This window comes from Callorhinus ursinus, unplaced genomic scaffold, assembly GCF_003265705.2.
Source record: "Callorhinus ursinus isolate GAN/ISIS: 27379988/994484 unplaced genomic scaffold, GSC_fseal_2.0 scaffold41, whole genome shotgun sequence".
NCBI lineage: Eukaryota > Metazoa > Chordata > Mammalia > Carnivora > Otariidae > Callorhinus > Callorhinus ursinus.
Window position 1 is genome coordinate 10,836,253 of NW_027397103.1, and position 20,200 is coordinate 10,856,452.

Genomic DNA, 20,200 nt, shown 5'->3' on the forward strand with positions numbered 1-20,200 from the left:
TCAATATCAAAGCTGGAGTCCATAACTCAAAAGCAAGGTGAGGCCTCTGTGGAGGAATGTCTGGTTACAAAAAGCTATTACTGAGGGCGTAGTATTATCAATAATAAATACATTAGTAATGATAAATAATAATTAAAAATTAATAGAGGGGGCGCCTGGGTGGCTCCGTCAGATAAGAGTCCAACTCTTGATCTCAGTTCAGGTCATGATCTCAGAGTCATGAGTTCAAGCCTCACTCCAAGCTGGGCGTGGAGCCTACTTAAGAAAAAAAAGTCATTTAAAAATAAATAAATAAAAATGAAAATCAATAGAGACCTCCCCAAGGACCCTGGAGTGGGCATCACCCACACACACTCCCGGCAGGAAACCGTTCCCCTCCACGGCCCTCAGTGGCCACCAGGAGGCGCTCAGGGTTCTGTCCCTCAGGGAAGTATTTTCATTTGTTTGTGACAGGTTACAGGAAGAGATTATTCTAACTGGGGATTGTCTCTCTGAGAAATAAACTGTGCTGAAGAGAATCACGTCACTGGCATCCCTAGGCTCTGACAGAATTTATACCCTCCCTGAGGCTCTTGGAAGCAGAGACTAGGAAGCCTGGGTGTCAGGACCAGCCCATCAGCCCATCATAACTTACACCCTATAAACCTTCTGAGTAGGAGAGCCCAGGGCAAGCTTTCTAAAAGGGAAAGATTGGGGCCACCAGGCCCCTTCTGCTGGGACCTGCCCTGCTTCTGACCTGACAAGATCACCACAGACAACAAATGTGCTGGGCCTCTGTTTCCTGTTAGGCCAACTCTCTTAGTGGGCTTAACTGGCTAACAATGGATTCAGGCCCCACTGCTCCGTAGGGTGGGGTGTTAACTGATGATAATAAAGCAGAGGCAGGCATCAAGAATCCCTAACCATCAACCAAACCAAAGGTAAAGGAGGGTAACAAGGGACGGAACAGCTCAGACCACTGGTCTGAGGAGCCCAACAGACTGAGGGGTCCTCCCCTTGCCACAGGCAACTGGGCGTCAATGCCCCTTGGGCCTCCCAAGATCCCTGCCTCCGCTCCAGCCCAACCATCTTGTGCCCGCCTGTAAAAACCCATCTGCACTGGGTTGAACTGTATCTCTCAAGTAGGTAGGTTCAAATCCAGTCCCTGGTACCTATGAATGTGACCTTACCTGGGAAAAGGTTCTTTGCACATGTAATTCGTTAAGGATATCCACATGAAATTATCCTGGATTTAGGGTGCACCCCAAATCCAGTGACTGGTGTCTTTTTTTTTTTTTTTTAAGATTGCTTTATTTATCGGACAGAGAGAGCGCACACATGCTTGCACAGAGCTGGGGGCTGGGGGAACACCGGGAAGGAGGGAGAGGGAGAGAGTCCCAAGCAGATTCTGAACTCAGCTCGGAGCCCAAGGCGGGACTCGGTCTCACAACCCCGAGATCATGACCTGAGCCAAAACCAAGAGTCAGATGCTTAACTGACTGCACCACTCAGATGCCCCATGACTGGTATTATAAGAGAAAGAAGAAGGGGATTTGAACAGAGACACCAGGAAGAAGGCCCTGAGAGCGCAGAGGCAGAAACCATAGTGATGCAGCCACAAGCTAAGAAACACCAGGAGTCACTAGAAGCTGGAAGGGTAAGGAAGAACTCCCCCCTGGAGCCTTCCCAGGGGGCACACCAGACTGGGAGGGAGTAAGTTTCTGTTGTTTGAAGCCACGGGGTTTGTAGTCATTTGTCATGGCCTGTGGCGACCAACAGCCTACATGAGCCAAAGCGCGCGGTGATTAGAAGCCTATTAGCTACACGATTTGGGCAAGTCACCACACCTAAGTCTCAATTTCTCCATCTAGGAAATGGGATGATTATAGGCCCCCACCATGCCAGCTTGTGGCGAGGATCATAACGCACGGAAGGCACTTGGTCTGCGGTAAATGCTCAATGACTGTTGGCCGATCTCTCTTGGTTTCTGTCATATTTCCTGCTGGAATACTTTGCCCCTGTCCTCTGTTTGCAGAACTCAACCACTTCAGAAGTTCTAAGCACAGGGAAATTTAAAAGTTTATTTAGTTGGAAGGGCAGTCTAAACGCTTGACTTAGCTACATAACGAGAAGGGATAATAAGGTGAGTCAGGAGCCCACAACTTAATTTTAGGCCAAAAAAAATAGTCCCAAGGGACACGGATCGACGTACCCATTTTTCAGGTCCAGGGTTTGCCCAGATGTCTGGAACTTGGGTATCTGGCCCTTTGCTGTTCTCCTTCGATCCCTGAGGTGGTAGAGGCAGAGAACTGGGAGTACCAGTGGCTTGTTTTATTATCACGCTGGGAGCTCGGTAGGTGAGAGGCCTGTCTCATCCATCCTTGCTATCAACCCTCTATCCCCTCACTGCCCAACCAAAATACCAGACACAGGGCTCAGTATGACACCCAGGCCCCAGCAAGAGAGCCTGAGCAACTACTGAAGGCCAGCCCCCAAGCCCGGCTGAATCTGATTATGCCGTTCTCTGGGCTCTGGGTCATCTTTCAGGTGGGAGCAAGCCAGGCTTCCTGCTTCTTAGCTCCTCTGAAGCAGGTGCGGGGGGAGAGGGGAGGAGTAAATTAAAGAGCCGTCAGTGCCGGAGGCCTAGACCCTACACCTGACTATTTTGCAAAACCAGCAAGGCGCGGGTGCTTTAACAAGCAGGTGTGTTCTGGGGTCGGGACTGATGATCCCAAGAGGGTAAAGCTGTACACACACCTTCCACAGTCATAGGTTTCACAGACTTTCACACTTTAAACGGGCCTGTATTCATTCCTCGATGTCTGAAATAATAATAATAATAATAATAATAAATCAGCTCTAGGTTACGAGCACTTCAAGGCCCCATGCTAAGTAAGGCTTTATGCATGCTGCCTCGCTGAATTTGATGAGGCACGTGTTCTTTCTCCATTTTATCACTTCCCCCAAGAGCATTCGGCTGCTTAATGAATGGCTCCTGGGAGTCAGCCTGACTCCAGAAACTTTGGTCTTAAAAGATAATACCTGTTTGGATAATGTACTCTTCATTTAGTATTATTTTCTTTGCTCTTATATTTGGGTTTTCATGGAAGAACAATACAACTGATTTCTTTCTTTAATGTCAAATATAGGGGCGCCCAAGTGGCTCAGTCGTTAAGCATCTGCCTTCAGCTCGGGTCATGATCCCAGGGTCCTGGGATGGAGCCCCGCATCGGGCTCCCTGCTCCGCGGGAAGCCTGCTTCTCCCTCTCCCACTCCGCCTGTTTTGTGTTCCCTCTCTAGCTGTCTCTCTCTGTGTCAAATAAATAAATAAATAAACTCTAAAAAATTTTTTTAATGTCAAATATATATAAAACACCTGAAAACAATGGCCCCTCACTGCCTCCTCCAGCCCCTAATTCCAGAGAGTCCCACAGTTCTGTGCAATAAGAAAGGTGGCTGTCTGCTGTGAGCCAGCATGTTCATCCCAAGCTGACACTCTGGCAACCAGGAGGGCATGGCCTCGTGGGAAAAGAGAGCCTAGCATTATTTTAATTAATAATGACCACTGCAGAATCACCTTGCAGGGTATCCAACGAAGACTCTCCTACCACCAAGCTCAGTGGTCACGACCCACTTAGACTCAAACCCTTCACAACCTTGCCAGGCATTTTCAAGTCGTCTACAGCCGATATGAGGAGTAGGCCTGCCGCCAGGAGCCACCCGCCTCCTTTCCTCCCATCAGGAGCCACAACTTTCTCCCTGAGTTCTAGTAGAAAGCACAGATTCTTCTAGAAGGAACAGCATGCAGGGCTACTCCCATCTTACTGTTGCCAATCCAAGATGGAAGAGAAAAAAAGATGATGATGCATTGGGTTGAATAGGGTGCCCCTCAAAATTCATGGGTTAAGCCTCAGAATGCGACCTTATTGAGAAATGCGGTCTTTGCAGATGTAACCATGTTAGGACCCGGTCATAGTGGATTAGGGTGGGCTCTAATCCAATGACAGCTGTCCTTATTAGAGAAGATGACACACACAGAAGGCGAACAACCATGTGAACATGGAGGCAGAGATTGAAGTGATGGAGCTACAAGCCAAGGAATGCCAAAGACTGCTGGCAAGCACAAGAAGCTGGAGAAGACAAGGAAGGATCCTTCCTCCCCTAGAGCTTTCAGAGCAAGCATGGCCTTGATTTCAGACCTCCGGCCCCCAGAACAGTGAGAAAATAAGTTTCTGTTGTTTTAAGCCAGTCTGTAGTTCTCTGTTATGGCAGCCCTAAGAAACTTACACAGATGGTGATCATTAAGCTGGAGGAGGGGTGGGGGGAGCTGAGAGGTGGGGACAGAGCTTGGGAAGGGTGGAGAGCCAGGCAAAGCCAGCCTGACTCTCCTTTGACTGTTTACCTAAGAATATCTAATTTTTCTCCAAGGGTTTACTAGGAGTGCTAGGTGTTCATTACTTCACTGTCCCTCAAAATAATCCAATGACACAGATCCCTGTTATTATCCCCATTTTACCAGGAAGACACTCAGGTTTCGATGGGTTAAGCACTTCGGAACGGCCAAGGGACTACAGAATCTGGTCCCCGGAAAGATAAAACACAGCTAGTCCAATACCCCTGTTTCACCTGCAGATAAACAGAAAGGTACAGTGACTTGACCACATAGCAGGCAGCAAAGAACGGAAACCGGAAACTGAATTCAAGGGTCTCATGTCCTGATTTCTTATTCTTCACATTAGGTACAGGCCGATATCCTGCACCTCCAGCACAAGAAGTGTCTTGAAAGAAGGAAGTCACTTAAGAGTTTCCCAAATCCCAAGAGTTTCACAAAGACAGGGAAAGGAAATGGCGTTCTTTCTTTTCCTTTCTTTTTTTTAAGATTTTATTTCTTTATTTAGAGAGGGAGAGCAACTGAGCAGGGGCAGAGGGAGAGGGACAGAGAGAATCCCAAGCAGACTCCATGCTAAGCGTGGAGCCAGACGTGGGGCTCAACCTCACGACCCTGAGATCACGACCTGAGCCAAAATCAAGAGTTGGATGCTTAACCAACTGAGCCACCGCTGCACCCCGGAAATGACTTTCTTAGTTGGATTTTTACAAGATGCTGGAATCTCCCTTCTTTTCACAAAATAAATTAAGTAGGGTGGTCCTTTTGGTTTGAATCTAAATCCACACCCCGCAAGGCAAGTTTTCAAGGTACAAACGAACTCTCCCAGACCTGCTGAAACCACAGGGTCATGGGAAGGACAAACTCAACTTTCAAAAGTTCTGCCCACAAAAAGGATGAGCTAGACTTACAGGAAGACACAAAAGAGAAAGCTTTAAGGGACAGAAGCAAGTTGCAAAACAGGACCATCTAATTTTTTTCAAAATCATGTATAGGTGGGGGTGAGGGGAAAGCTCCAGGATTATGTTCAGCAGATGGGTAGCAGGGTTATCTCCAGGGGAGAGAACTGAGGAGGGGGACATTTTCTAGACTCTAGCCTCTAATGTTTAATTTTTTTTTTACATTGATCATGTAACATTGTAACACTTGGAACTTTTACAGAGAAGAAACATCCAGAGTGGATAAACCTATAAAGACAGAAAGCAGGGGTGCCTGGGTGGCTCAGCAGGTTAAGCATCTGCCTTCAGCTCAGGTCATGATCTCGGGTCCTGGGATCGAACCCCACATTGGGCTCCCTGCTCAGCGGGGAACCTACTTCTCCCTCTCCTTCTACCACTCCTGCCTACTTGTACCCTCTGTCAAATAAATAAAATCTTAAAAAAAACAAAAACAGCAGACGGTGGGGGCAGGAATGGGGAGTGACCACTAGCGGGGACAGGGTTCTGTCTGGGGTGATGAAAATGTTCTGAACCACACAGAAGTGGTGGTTGCACAATATTGTGAATGTATTTAAAGTCACTAAACCGTGCACTTTAGGATTGGGGCATCTGGCTGGCTCAGATGGCAGAGCATGTTAATCGCAGGGGTTGTAAGGTTAAGCCCCACAGTGAGGATAGAGATTACTTAAAAATAAAAAAAAATTTTTTAATCTCAAAAAAAATTTTTTAGTAAAATAAAATGGTTAAAATGGTAAATTCTTAAAGACTCTTAAAGATTCTAAAGTGGTGATCTAGTAAGTAAAAAAAAAATTTTAAGGCAAAATGGTGTTATGTGCATTTTACCACAATTAAAAAAAATACACTACAAATGAGAGAAAAAATGGGTTTTGATAAAAGCCAAACCTAGCCAACTGGAGACTGTTTTGGGGATCATCTCCAATCGCAGGGGCTCTGGTTACCACGAGCTACCCCATAAGCAGCAGACCAAAGATCATAACTGGTCAGTCACTAAGGGGGACCCACCACTGGCCAGAAATAGGAATCACTCAATGGTAGTGATGGCACTAGGCACTGGCTAAGATCTCTGTTCTGGGCCTACATTCCTGAGCTGTGTTTTATTTCTCAGACAGTGCAAACAAAACCCCAGTATCTGAGGAGAGAGAGACAAGGCACTGAGGTGCAGCCAGGAAGAAGCTGCTCATCCTCTGTGACAACACTCTCCCTCTGAAGGTCAGTCTCGGGTTCAAACTCTTTTCTGGGTCTCCAGGGACTATGAGGGGCTGATGGCCAGGCTGGAGAGCCAAGAACCCTCCTGTTCCAGAAGAGACGTTTCTCTACTTCCCCCATACAAACTCCTGGCCACACAGCCTTTAGAGACACGAGCAGACACTCCAGTTCTCCTGGGGCTCTAAGGAGACCTGTCTACCCAATTTACAAGCTTGTTAAGCTACAAAAGACCTCCTCAGACAAGGCTCAAGAACATAAATATCTCCAAAAATAGGCAAATTGGAGGGCGCCTGGGTGGCTCAGATGGTTAAGCCTCTGCCTTCGGCTCAGGTCATGATCCCAGAGTCCTGGGATCGAGTCCCGCATCGGGCTCCTTGCTCAGCAGGGAGTCTGCTTCTCCCTCTCCCTCTGCCTCTCCCCCTGCTTGTTCTCTGTCTCTCTCGCAAATGAATAAATAAAATCTAAAAAAAAAAAAAAAAAGGCAAATTGGAGCTCTCATGGCCTTAGCTCCATCTTCTGGAAACCTCCACACTATGACAGCTAAGTGGAGGAAGAAGGGAATGCGCAGGCTGCCGCGAAAAAGAAGAGACAGAGAGGTCCAAGTAAAGCACTAGCTTGTGCACCCACAGAAGCCAGAGGAGCAGAAATAAAGAAAGCCAGAGGCCAGGGACGCGGTACAAACTACTGGACTGCATGCGTACTTTCTAGAACTTGATTCAATGGATCTAGAACATCCAACCACCATCTGATCCCAACGACCACCGCTGAAAGACCCACCTTGCTCGTAGCAAAAAATAGCCCCTTTCGGCCCTTTGCCCTGGACCTGTGACTTTTGGGACTAATTCTGTTTTCTTTTGTGGCTGAGTATCAATAAATCATCTATTCTGGTGTCTTAGGAAAAAAAAAAAGAAAGGTAAGTTCAATAAGTGAGCTTAAGTGGCTAGATTATATGAAAAAGAGATGTGTGAGTCTAATACACACTCAGGGAGGCAGTAGGGAGTGATGGGGACTGGGGTGTATAAGGTCAGCTGCTACTCACTTCCTGCTGCTTGCAGCCAGTCAGGAACACAGGCCAAAGAGCTAGGATATTTTCTTTTATGACTCTTCTGATATTTTAATGTTGGCAAGTAATTACAAAAATATGTTTAATACTGTGCAGGCCAAACATAATGCCTAGAGGCTGGATTTGGCCAGGGACTGCCAATTTATAACCTCTGTTCCAGGGCCTGATCCATTGCTTGTTCTATAAAGAAAGCCAAAGCAACACCCTTACTACCTTCTCCCTACATGTAGGATGGCCTCTGAGAAGGGAGAAAATGTCTCCACAAGAGCCAAACAAGGCAGTACGGTGTGGGCGTAAGGGTACAGGTGAGAGATAGGAGGGGCCAAGTCCTATCCCTAGAAAGAGATCTGACCAAAAAAGAAAAAAAGAAAGAAATCTGACCAACCAGGAACCAAGAACACTACACACAAACAGATCAGAGACACAAAAATATTTTAAAGGAAAAAAAGAGTTTGCACAGCACAGAACAACACCTCCTCCTAAGATGAATGTGTTTTTAACTCATTTACAACATTCTGGGGCCCCAGTACTATTAATGGTTTTATTATTGATGAAGATTCCTTGTTTTTACTTTAAAGGACCTCAGAAGAAAAAGGGAGCCTCATGAGAGAATTCTAAGGTTTGCTTTAGGAAACTTAACATACAAAACTCCATGCCACGAGATTAGGGTCTCTTAACCTAGGGTCCAGGAACAGGCTCGGGAGTCCAAGACCTCTTGACACAGCATGCAAAATTTGGTGTGTATAAGCACATTTTCATAAAACCCTCAAGAGAGGTCAGCAACGTCCAAAAAAGTCAAGAGTGAGTAAAAAGGATCCAAAGCAAGGAATGATTTGCTTTATAGGGATGGTCACCACAATCTGGCAATCTTCCCCAGTTATAAGATTTGCATTTCCCAGCCCCTGGAGGGGCACACCTTCTATATAAAGTGAAATATCTCTGGACTAATGATTTTGTACGCCAGCTCCCTCTGTTTGTGGCCCCTCATCCCAGCTCCCCGCATCTACCTGCTCTATCACTTCAGGCATATCCTTTACCCTCTCTGAACCTACTTTCACATCTGTTAAGTGCAGATAACTCAGGGACCTTGCCTAGTGCTGGTACTTTACTGATTGTGAATTTCCAACAAGTGTTATGATGATGATTACTAGAGGGGAAGGCCTCTCAGTGTATTTCCTGGGAAATACACACACTGCATGTTTGCACTCTGCCTGTAACAGCCTTCCCCATCCAGAGAACTCCTATGCAGCCTCTAAAGCCCAAACCAAAGGCCCCTGCATAACTGTCCCAGAGCCCAGGCACCTGGTATGGCTGATGAGTATCCTTCACCCCGCTAACCAGTGAGCTGCCTGAGGGCAGTAACTATGCCTTCCTACTTTCTGTTCCCCCAGTGGCTAGCCCAGATGGTGCTCAATGAACATTTGCTCAATAATTAGGCTCTACTTAGAGACCTCTGAACCCCAGGAGGCTATGTGGCCCACCTTAGCTGGCCACCTAGAGGACCACCCGGAGGCACAACCTGGTCCTATGATGCAGGTGCATGCTCCAGGGGAAGCCAGCCCAGAACGGCAAGTCTTCCTGACCAGGATGGAGGGGTCTGTCCCCAGACCTAACAACAGCACTATGGGCACACCCATAATGCCGACTGCCAGCAAAGCCTCGGATTTTCAACAAGTACAGAGAAAGAACTCCTTGTCAACCATACAGCTTCTCCTTTAGCTGTCAATGGTGGCCTCGGCTCAGAAGTCCTAGGCAGGCTTGCTTGAACCAGAAGCCCCTCTCTATGCACAGACACATCCCCGGGACAGTTTGCACTGAGCTGTCCTGAGCTGAGCTGCCCCTGGGAACCTGTCCGGCCCTTCTCAGCTGCCCAGGCCCAGATGCAACGCCCTGCCCACCTTCACGCCCTCCAGGAGTGCCTGGGGGTCCTCGATGCCCTCAGGGACACACTTCTTGTTCTCTGGGAGGGATTCCAGTTTCTCCACCAGCGCTTTCAGGCCCTTCAGCTCAAACTCGGTGAGGTGGGTCCACTTGGCGGAGACCCCCGTGGCAGGGGAGCCAGTGGGTGTCTTGGGGTAGTCTGTGGGCACCGTCGTGGACTTCACACTTTCCTCCGACTCGTTAGACAAAGTCCTTTGGAGGAACCGCAGGGCAGGTGCTTTGGGCTTCTTCCCGGGGGCCTCCTGGTCCTCTGAGGGGGTGCTGGTGGGCGATGGAGGGCCATCGGCGGGTGGCTTGGGCACCTTGTCTGCTCCTTCCTCCTCTTCCTCCTCTTCCTCCTTCTCCTCTGGAGGCTGCTGGTCACAGGACTCCTCCTCCATCTCCAGCCAGGAATCAGATGAGAAGCCGTCTACGCTGGGTTTTCTAGGGGCATCTACAGGGAGCGGGAGGGTCACAGGAAAGACTAAGATGAATGCCCCAAACTCCCTGCGAGGAGTCTCTGGAACCTCCACTCACTACACCTCCCCTTTACTCTGGACATCCAGCTTCTTTTGACAATTCTAACGGCCTGTGCCGCCCTCCGCCTCCAGAAAGGTTGGGGTCAGTCAGACATAGGATCAAATCCCAGCCCTGTGTCTTCCCAGCTGTGTGCACCCGGACAGGTTGCTTCACCCCTCTGAATACACCTGGCACTTTATTTTTCAACATATAAAAATAAGGCCCCAAACGCATATGTTATATAACGATTCCATTCATATGAAATGTCCAGAACAGGGGGAAATCTATAGAGACAGAAAGTAGATTAGTGGGTGCCTAGGATGGGTGGGGAGGAGATAAGGGGATAACACAAGGGTACAGGTTTCTTTCTGAGGTAAAGAAAATGACCCCAAATCGACTGGTGATGGTTGCACGGCTCTGGGAATATGCGAAAAACCACTGAGTTGTACACATTAAATTGTATGGTATGGGGACGATATCCCATTAATGTGTTTTTAAAAATATAAGGCAAAAAAATGCTTCCTCTGAACACTTGCGGTGAGGATCCCCTAAGGCATCACTAAGCACGGGTCCTGGCACACAACCAGCATTTGATACAGGAGGCATCCCTGATGTCTCCTCTTTACTCTGGCAGGAGGAGCACTGAGGCAGGGGGGGAAACAGAAGCAAGAAATTTCAATGACCCAAATGCTGCCTCAAGCTTTCTTCTTGTGCCTGCAAACGGAATCGGGAACGTTCTTCTACAGCCCTAAATATCCAAATGAGAGAAGTGACTCTCCGTTTCCTGGTCCTGAAGACTGCCGCAAAATCAAGCCTCTGGTCCCCACAGGAACGTGTAAGCTACTACAACCACAGGGGTCGCCCCATTATTTCAGACTGATTTCCCATTTCCTACCAGGCTCGGAGCTTCCAGAGAGCAGGTTGTGGGATTTCAGGACTTCTCAACACCCGAATATTGCATCATCTGACATGTAGGAGACTCACAAGAGACTCCCCAGGCAAAACTGAATTTCTAGGAGGTAAATAAGCACTTCCCGATAAAGACCTCCGCAGAAACAGTTGTTCTCCATCATATGCCCAGTCTGAAACCCCTAAAAGTCACTAAGGATGAGAGTCAAGGGAAGGAGGGAAGGAGGCTTTTTACAGTGAGAAAAAAATAAAGAATCTAAAAATCCTGGGGATTGCAGGAGAAACCGTGCAGACCCTAAAGGAGACAGACCGATCATGTTTTTCTATCCCGTGATGAGAAAGAAGCAGTGAATGAGTCTCAGCACACTCTGCCTCCAGGAAACTCCTCAGCAGCAAGAGCTCAGAGGCAGGGGGGAAGAGCCGTGTTCTTCCAGATTGCTCCTCAGGGCTCACTGTCACAGCTAGAGGCAACCTCAGGCGGGCGTCTAGGAGTCAAGATTCAAGGATTGAGCCATTTGGGGGGTGATGTCTCTTTAAGTAAAGGCAGGAATGAGCCATTTGGGGGTGATGTCCCTTTAAGTAAAGGCAGGAAGGCAGGACTCCGCAGCTGCAGCTCTAAGCACTCTCTCCTGCATCTGTCAGAACCACCCACTGCTCTGCCAAGCTTGTGTCTCCAGCCCTGGTCACCCCTCCCGCTGGCTCAAAGCTGGCCTCAGAATTTGGAGACCGGCTGCACCTCGTGGGCCTGCTCATATATAGACAAAAACCCAACCCCTAGGTGCAGGGGAGGGCTGAGGATGGGGGATCAGCTGGTGGCCCCGGAGGACTAAAACCACCAGGATTCTTCGCTCCGTAGGGATCCTGTTTCAGCAACCATGCCTGGGACTGGTTCCTCAGCGAGACCTGGAGGCCACCAAGGTGACTCTGTTGGGGTCACAATTTCATTTTCTTGGACTCTGTATTCCAGATGCGAAGTTGACAAGGATGGCTTCCCCTCCTAAGGGGTCTCTGGGAGTCTGCCCGACACTTTGGTTCAAGAGAACTCCAGAAACCCAGGGACTCTCTAGGGCCACACTGGAAACATTCTTCCTGCCCAGCTGAGCAGTGGAGGTGGCCGGGCCCACATTTCACTCACCAATAAGCATTGATTCTCTCTGGTATTCCTGAGTGAGGTAGGACCGCTGGGTCACACAATACACGTATCTTTCCAAGACATACCAGCACATCTCATAGTAGAAGGGGTAGCGAAATTTGGGCTGCACCTGAAAGCAAAGACCCAGGGGTGGAAGTCAGTTTCTGGAGGGCCAAGGAAAACCAAGGGAGAAAACTGGGGGGAGGGAGTTTCTGCAGGTGGGAGTTATTTTCACCATCTTAACAAGAGCACAAATGGTGTGAGGGAAAAATGGGGGAGGCGGGCTGGAAGGCAGGAGAGAGGCGCTGGAAGGGGCAAGATACCAGTAGCATGCACATATGAGGAGGAAGAAGGGAGAAAGAGGCCTATGTGAGAGCATCATTTCAAAGCTCCCTGAGCGGCAGGCTGCCAGGGGAAGGCCGATGGGGTCCGCTTTGTGCTTCTGTTAGATGCAGAGAAACAGAGTTGTCCCCTGACCTGCTGATGGAGGGTGCGGGTACCTGCGGATGTGAGCCTGATTCCAGCTACAACAAACACAGGCTCTTCCTCGTTCTCAAAAAATTCTTGCACACACTCTGCTATCCCTCCCTAACCCCTTGAAAGACAGAAAACAACCCCCAAACCTTACCCACTCGCAGACGGGCTATCAAGCATCTCCTGCACTCTGGGAGGGAGACAACACCGGGTGGACCAATGAGGAGGGAGGGGGTGTGGCCTCTCCTACCTCCAGGGGCGGGGCCTCAGAGAGTCCCACCTCCTGCACCTCCTGCTCCTCCCCCGACAACCACCTGGCACTGCCCAGCCTGCATTCCCAGAGGATTCCCTTGGACACAAGGGACACTAGGGTGACCTGGGGCGGCTCTAACACCAGGAGACACACGCCCAGGTCCAGAGCAGGAATCCGGATGGGGCTTCCCTTTGGGCCGTTTCTTATAGGAGAGGAAGTGTAGGTGCAGATAGCTTTGTGTATCAGAACTGTGAAAAGGCCTGGGCTCCAGGAGGATTCTCATGGGTGGAAGCGCAGGGTCTATATGGACGAGATGGCAGAGAAAGATGGCAAGGAAGCAGTTCCACTGACGGCCCTGCACAGATGAACCTTCCGGAAACTTCATCCTGAGCGGGTAAGTGAGGAATGAGGGCGGTGAGTGGGTGGTCCCTGTCTCCCCCAGGGACTAAGCCCTCTTTTCCAAGGCTACGCGTAGATCTTGCAGGTCCACACTCACCCCGGACCTGCTCTCTTGCCCTCTCGCCAAGGGGGTGTCTGCTTCCAGGGACCGCTGCGGGTGCCAGAGACCCCTCTTCACCTCTCCTATCTTCCAGAAACCCAGGGAGTTGAATGTTAAGCAAGGACACTCTCCCACCTTTCTCTGCGACACTCTACAGGCAACATGCTACGTGTGGGATGAAGGCAAAGACAAGCAGACCTCGGTCCTCCATTTGCCCTAAAATACCACTTTCCTGCCTCTCTCACAGTGCCCATCTGGAAAAGGCCCCCCACTCTGCCCTCTCTGAGAGTCACAGTTCAGTCCCTTGGCCACCCCAAGCCCCGCTGACTCAGTGTTCAACCGTGAGGCCCTTTTCCCACATGGGGGGTCTTACTTCTCCCATCTGCTTATTGGGTCCACTTGACCTCCCCACCTCTGGTGGATGTTATGTGTTGGAATGAGATCCTGGCCGCCGCATGCTTTTGAGCTCCTCCAGGGGGATGCATGGAGTTGGGAACATCTAGCGGTTTCCTTGGCTCCAGCTACTCTCCTGAGAACCCTGGTTTTAATGCTGGGATAGTAGTAATACTTTTTCACTGTCACTGGATCAGTGCCCTTCGGAGTTTAAAAAGGAGTCTGTCTCACTTGAGCTGAGACAGACCCTGACCTCCTGTGATGAGGGGTCCGGGAGCCTCAGCCCTACCCCCGCTCCAGAGCAAGGACCAAGCGACTTTGAAACCAATTGCTGATGCCTACAGAGCAGGCTGAGGACACGCAGGCCCGCCTCTTCTCGGACCCTCACTCACATCTCCTGACTTCAGATTCAACTGGTAAGACTCTGAAGTTGCTTTTGACCTTTCAAATTTTGGGAAACCGTGCAAGCCGCTCTGCACTGAAGGGCACCATGGTGCCTCAGAATCTTTCTAGATCAGGAAAAAAATATATATTTTGGCTGTATGTCAGGAGAGGAAGAGAAGTCTCCCCTCATTGTTGCTGAACCCAAGGGAAACCAGCTGGGTGAAAACAAATGCTGATGAAGGAATTCAAATTTTTTCATTTTATTTTTATTTTTTTTTTCCAAGAGAGCACGGCAGGAAACAAAATTTGCAAAGAATTGACTTACAAACGGGTTGTCGCCTTCCACCCTTCGCCTTCAAAAGGTTTCAGCCACATGCCTGGGAACATTAAACACACGATTGCTCAACATTATTTGTTGACAAATTCGGAGCCTCACCAAATTGAGTTGTTCACCGAAAGGCAAGGCAGTCAGAAAGCATGCAGCGCTCCCAGCCTGGGGGGTAATCAGTCTATCAGCGGATCTCAAGGGGTAGCTTTGAGTTCCCAAAGGCCCATGAGAGTAGCACTTGGCCTTAGCCCTTCCTCTCACAGCTGAGTGACCTCAGGAGATCAGAACCAAAGGTGTTTTGGTGCATCTAGAACTCCCAGGTCTCAAGGAACTTGAAAAACTAAAATATGAGGGTGGGTGGAAGTGTCTTAAAATTTGTTTTTCTCCTGGAAAAAAAAAAAAAAAGTCAATGGGAAAAAAAAAAAAATCCAATGGTAGAGGAAAAGAGGAGAGGAAGGGAAAATTATTTGCAATTTCCAAATAGATTCACTGGCTGAGAGGGAATGGAGCGTGCGGCGTTACCTTTCCTGAGAAAGCTGCCTTCACTAGAGCCATTAAGGAGGAAAAAAAAAAAAAAAGATAAACATAAGAGAGACGGCAGTTTAATGAATGATCAACTGGACCATCTTGTCCCTTATCAAGCTAACTGGAGTTAAAAATATGTAGTGATGGTTGTTGAGACGTTATCGTCACATAATAAACATGCAACACATCCAGTCCTTGGTATAGTTCCTCCCCACCTTGCATCTTTACAATGAGAGGATTTACTCTGCACAGGGAGGGGGGACACGTGTGGGTTTCTATACATTGGAAACCACCAGGCCCCTCAGCGGCAGCAGGGTAAAGACCCCTATCACCCAACCCCCCCCAATATCAAAGCAAGACGCGGCTCACTAAACATAGGAGACCACTGGGGTTTCCCTGGTCTGGATGGGAGGGGGGTTCCCCACCTTGGGCCACAAAGGCAAATTCTTTTTCTAAGACAAATCCACACCACGGGGCTTAAAGACTGACAGTTTCCTGTCCCACCCCCTGCTTCTGGTTTCCAAGGAAAGCCCTGTTTTAGGGACTCTTGAAAACTATTTTTAAATGGCCATAACCTTCTTAAGAAAGCTCGCAGGGATGTAAGGAATTAAGCCGTAGCGAGCTGACAAGGAGCCCTGGTATTTTATCTGGCTTCTAGTGCTCTCTCCCCAGCATCTTTTGTCTGCCTTGGCTCCTAAGACATAAACAATTGGGCCTTGTAGCCAAGCCCTCTCCAAAGACCAGAAATCAAAGCAGATTAAACAGCCTGCCGCTGCTTCCGGCCCAGCCCGCCCGCCAGCCCCCCGCCCATCAACCTGTTTCAGGGAAACCAGATGGGACACCCATTCAGACGACAGGGACAGTGGGCCTTGGGGGAGGGGACCCCGCCGCGCTCATCTCAACGTGGGCCTGACAGTCTCTGGGCGCTCACTGTGACGCCGAGGGTTCTACACTGTTACCCTCCCACCCGCCTCCCGCAGGGGAGGGGAGCTGGACTCCTGACGGAAGGATGGGGCCCAAATGCACTGGCCCGTACAATCCGGATTCCCTGGGGGAGGGGGACAGCTGCCAAGCAAGTTGCCAAAGCCTTTAGAAAGCCCAGCCTGATTCTGGCTTTCAAGAATTGGCTGGAAAGTCATAGGCCTCACTTCTAGATTTCTCCTTTTTTATCCCACACCTCCCTAGTCTGCTCGCACGCAAACTGGCCCATTCTTCAGGGCTGGGCAAGGAACAATTGGCTGGAGCCCCGGACAGCACTTGACCCAGACTATGAGATGACCACTCACACCCACATGGTGCCTTTCTCCAGAATGCCACGGGGTGGCCTTCCCCAGACCAGGGCTGGGGCCGGCCTCCCCCAGACCGGGAAAGGGGTGGTGGTCGGGCAACAGAGAAAAGAGGCACGAAAATCCACAAAATAAGACCCAGGCTCTGCAGATCCAGGCATCCCAGCAGCAAACCCGTCAATCTGAAGATACACAGTTGCTCTTGGAAACACACCTGACTGCTGAATATAGCTCAAAGTTGTTCCCAGGAAACCCCGGACACAATCCCTCAACGTCGGGACTATTCGAGAAGTCCGATACACACACAGTAGCTAAGATTTTTGGTTCGTGTATGTGATTCTGCGCAGCTCAGGGCCTAGAAACAAGACCAAGAAAGACGGGGACCCTGGGCCCAGGGCATCTGCCTCGATGGGATGCTTCTGTAGAGTCCCGGCATGACAATACCTCTCTGGGGCAAAAAAGTCACCTCTGAGGCAAAACCCAAGAAGATGTGGTGTGGTCCATCCATACAATGGAATATGACTCAGCCATAAAAAGGAAGGAAGCAATGACACCTGCTACACCATGGATGAACCCTGAAGACATCATGAGACGTGACAGAAATTGTTCACAAAAGGACACGATATAAGATTCCATTTCTATGAAATGTCCGGTAACAGGCAAATCCGTAGAGTCAGAAAGCAGATTGTTGGTTGCCACAGGCTTAGAGGGTGGGGAGTGGGTTTATGGAAGGTGACTGCTAATGAGTAGGAGATTTCTTTCTGGGGTGATGAAAACGTCCTTGAATTAGAGCTGGTGGCTGCACAACACTGTGAATACCCTACATGCCACTGAGTCATGCCCCGTAACTGGTCACTCGTATGGTACGTGGATTATAGCTCAATAGAAAAAAGAGATAAACATTTGAACAACTGTAAGACCCCTCTCTCAATTGCCTTGGGACACTTGGCCAAGCCCCACAATGGGAAAGAGGGTGCAGACGCAAGCAGCCAGCGTTCCCCTGAGGAAGCTCGTGCACTGGAGTGATGCCGAGGGCACACAGGGCACACATCAGGTGTCCAAGCCTCGGCCCCGGCCCTAGGGGGTGGGGGTGGGGGAGACCCTACGTCTGAGAAACTGTTACTGTCACAGTCAAGAGGAAAAGTCCCCCCCCATCCCACCCACACCTGCAAGCAGACACTGACACACAGCTCAGAGACAATACTGAAGGCCTCCCAGATACTGGCTTTCTCAAAGCGCTATATCACATTTGGGGTCCCTGGGTGGAGGAGACACATGGCCAAGAGCTGACCTTTCCAAGGCCCCCCTCCGAACCACAGCAATAACCACCACAAAATCCCCCCCAACTCCCGTGCATCCCTCTCTACACATGAAAAGAAGAAAGAGGGAGGGTTCTTGACATCTTGCAGTGCTTTCTCGACAGATACTTCCTCTTTGATGAGGGGGTTTTGGCTGCCACTGGCCTGGAGATGAACAGAAACTCCAGGGACTCTGGGTGGGGCTCTTGCAGACAGCCCCCCACAGGGACCAAGGCCCGGCTTGAGGCAGGGGACAGGAGGGAGGGGGGACCACGGAGGACTTTGGGATGACTCGTCCCACACACCCCGAGCACCAGGCAGAGCTCAGGGGCCGGGCAATCCCACAAGGAGAGAAGGAAGCCACCTTACCCGTGTTCTGTCCTCGATCTCGTAGATACGCAGCTGCATGGGCACGTTAAAGCTGTGCAGGATGTTTCCTCCAAATACCAGAGAGTCTACAGGGGTGTAGACTGCATGGATCCAACCTGGGGTGGGGAGGGCACAGAGAGGGTCAGCCACTGGCTCCTGGACCACTGGGGAGGGTCACCGACAGAAGCACGCAGAAGGGCACAGGAAGCCCAGGGGAGGACCCAGAGCCAGAATTGAGGATGCCCGGGCTGCCCGACGCAAAAGGCAAGGTTCCGGGCTGGCTGACAGGACTCAGACACACAGCCCCGATGGACTACTGCAGGCACTGACCCCTGGCTGGCTCGAGATGGCGGTGGGCTGTCCCCCTCCCATGCTGGCCAGGGAGCTGGACACCTCTCATTCAGGCTGCTCATCCATCCCTGAGCCTCTTCCCCGGCGTCCCGGAGAACACCCGTCTCAGGAGGCGTCACAAAGGATTGCTTGGGGCCACAGCTAACGAGTGATGCCTGCCAAAACTGCAGGACCCAGACACGTTCCTGCCTGAGGCACAGAACAGCGAAGTCACCGATAAGGACTGGAACCCAGCGTGTCGGCCTCACTTGGTCCATGAAGGCTAGACAAATCAAGCTACCCAATTCCTTCGCCAAGTAACTAACACATGTTTCCAGGGCTCAACAGACCCACATGCGCTCCCGCCTACAGTAACAGTGCTGAGCTAGGGGACAGGCAATATTATAATCCACTCCCATTTACGGATGCTGAAACCAAGGCAAGAGAAGGTAAGTCACTTGCTGAATGAAGTCACAGCGTCTCCGTTCTGAACCCCTACGCTGCACGGCCGCTCTATCACAGGCTCAGCACACCAGGCCTGCAGGTCCCAGGAACCGGCCGGGGAGGCAAAAAGAGACATGCAGAGAGAAACAAGAGAGACAGGGGTAGGACAAAGACAGACAGAGGCGGAGAGAGAGACTCACAGTGGAAGACAGGATCGGCAGAGGAGAAAGGGGACAGAGAGGGCAAACCAAACCTCGAGACCCCGAGACGCCAAGCCCAGGTGTGCACGTCTCCTGTGGCCCCTCTTCTCCGACCTGTGTGCACAATGTGTTTGCTTGGAGGAGGACTACAGAGCCCCCAGCCCGACCCAAAACATGCCAGCCCTGGGTTACGGGCAGCGCAGCTGGCCGCGGCTGCCAGGAGCAAAGGTGCGAGGCCACTGCTGCCCTCTGTGGGACACTCGGGGCGCTGGTCCTGCCCTGCGGGATGAGCTGGCGGTCCTGGGGCAGAGCGGTCCTGGGGGAGGGCGGGGAAAAGCACCAGCCCAGAGCACACGAACGAAGGCTCTATGTTAGCTGGTTCTGCCATTAGCTCCCCACACTGGCTCTGCTGGGCAGGTGTGCTCTTGTCGCGTTACCTGGGCGCCTGCGTGCAGGACAAGCATGGCTGCCACCTTGGCTTCCCCATCTGCTTCGGCCTCTCCATCTCAGCTGTGTGCCGGCTGATTTTCTCGGCTGCACGTTTTTATATTTTTGCCGAGCAGAGCTAAGCTGTCTATTCCTGTTCTTATTACCACCATCAACGTGACTTACGCGACATTTCCTAAACTGGGACCCAGGATGGCCGGGGGCAAGCAGATGCACATGGTGGGGTGAAGCCTGAATGGGGCAAAGATTCCTGGGTCCTGGTCCTATGCTCCTCACATGCCCAGCCAGGGCCCTTACAGAAAGCCCTAGCCCCTCGGACCTGGGCTGGAAACTGTCCCATGGCCGACTCATCATGTGATATGGGGCACTTGACCACCCCCTCTCCTGGCCTCCATCTGCCCGTGTGAAATGAGGATCACTGTCTTCCTTGTGGGGAACCTGGTGAGCAAGAACTCAGTCCACGTAAGCAACTGCCAATGATATTTGTGGTTGTCTCGTCCATCTTGAAGGCTTTGCAAAGAGTGGTACCCACGTAAATCTGTATTTAAGGACTCTCCCTTCTGTCCTATCAGGTGGAAACAGACACACCTGATTTACACCTATTACCCTACTGGGTGAGCAAAGAGGGAAATGGAAGAGAGGTTCTGTTTCAAGTGGAGTGGCAGGGAATCTATATCCCCAGGCATTTCAAGGGGTTCTAGAAGCTTCTACCCACTCTCCTCTAGTCCCCAAGCCAGGGCCTCACAGGTGGGTCAGGCAGCCTCAAATGGATTAGTCACTGCCAAGTTCCTCCCCCTACCCTTCCTCAGATCTGCTGCATGACTTAAACACTCCCTCAGGAAGAACCAGGGAGGGGAAACAACAGTGCTCATAGGCTCCATCCATCCCCACCCTCC

General features: G+C 50.6%; 1 protein-coding gene across 12 annotated transcripts in view; it reads right to left on the reverse strand.

Moving 5' to 3' along the window:
• The window catches only part of KDM2B (lysine demethylase 2B), a 118,198-nt gene that overhangs the window by 51,569 nt on the left and 46,429 nt on the right, over positions 1–20,200 (reverse strand). For all 12 annotated transcript variants that reach the window (XM_073881174.1, XM_073881172.1, XM_025889574.2 and 9 more), the window contains 3 exons: positions 17,884–17,999; positions 12,078–12,204; positions 9,493–9,968 (listed from right to left, as the gene is read on the reverse strand). In XM_073881174.1, the coding sequence (XP_073737275.1) occupies positions 9,493–9,968; positions 12,078–12,204; positions 17,884–17,999 (719 nt within the window). The remainder of the gene's footprint in view (positions 1–9,492; positions 9,969–12,077; positions 12,205–17,883; positions 18,000–20,200) is intronic.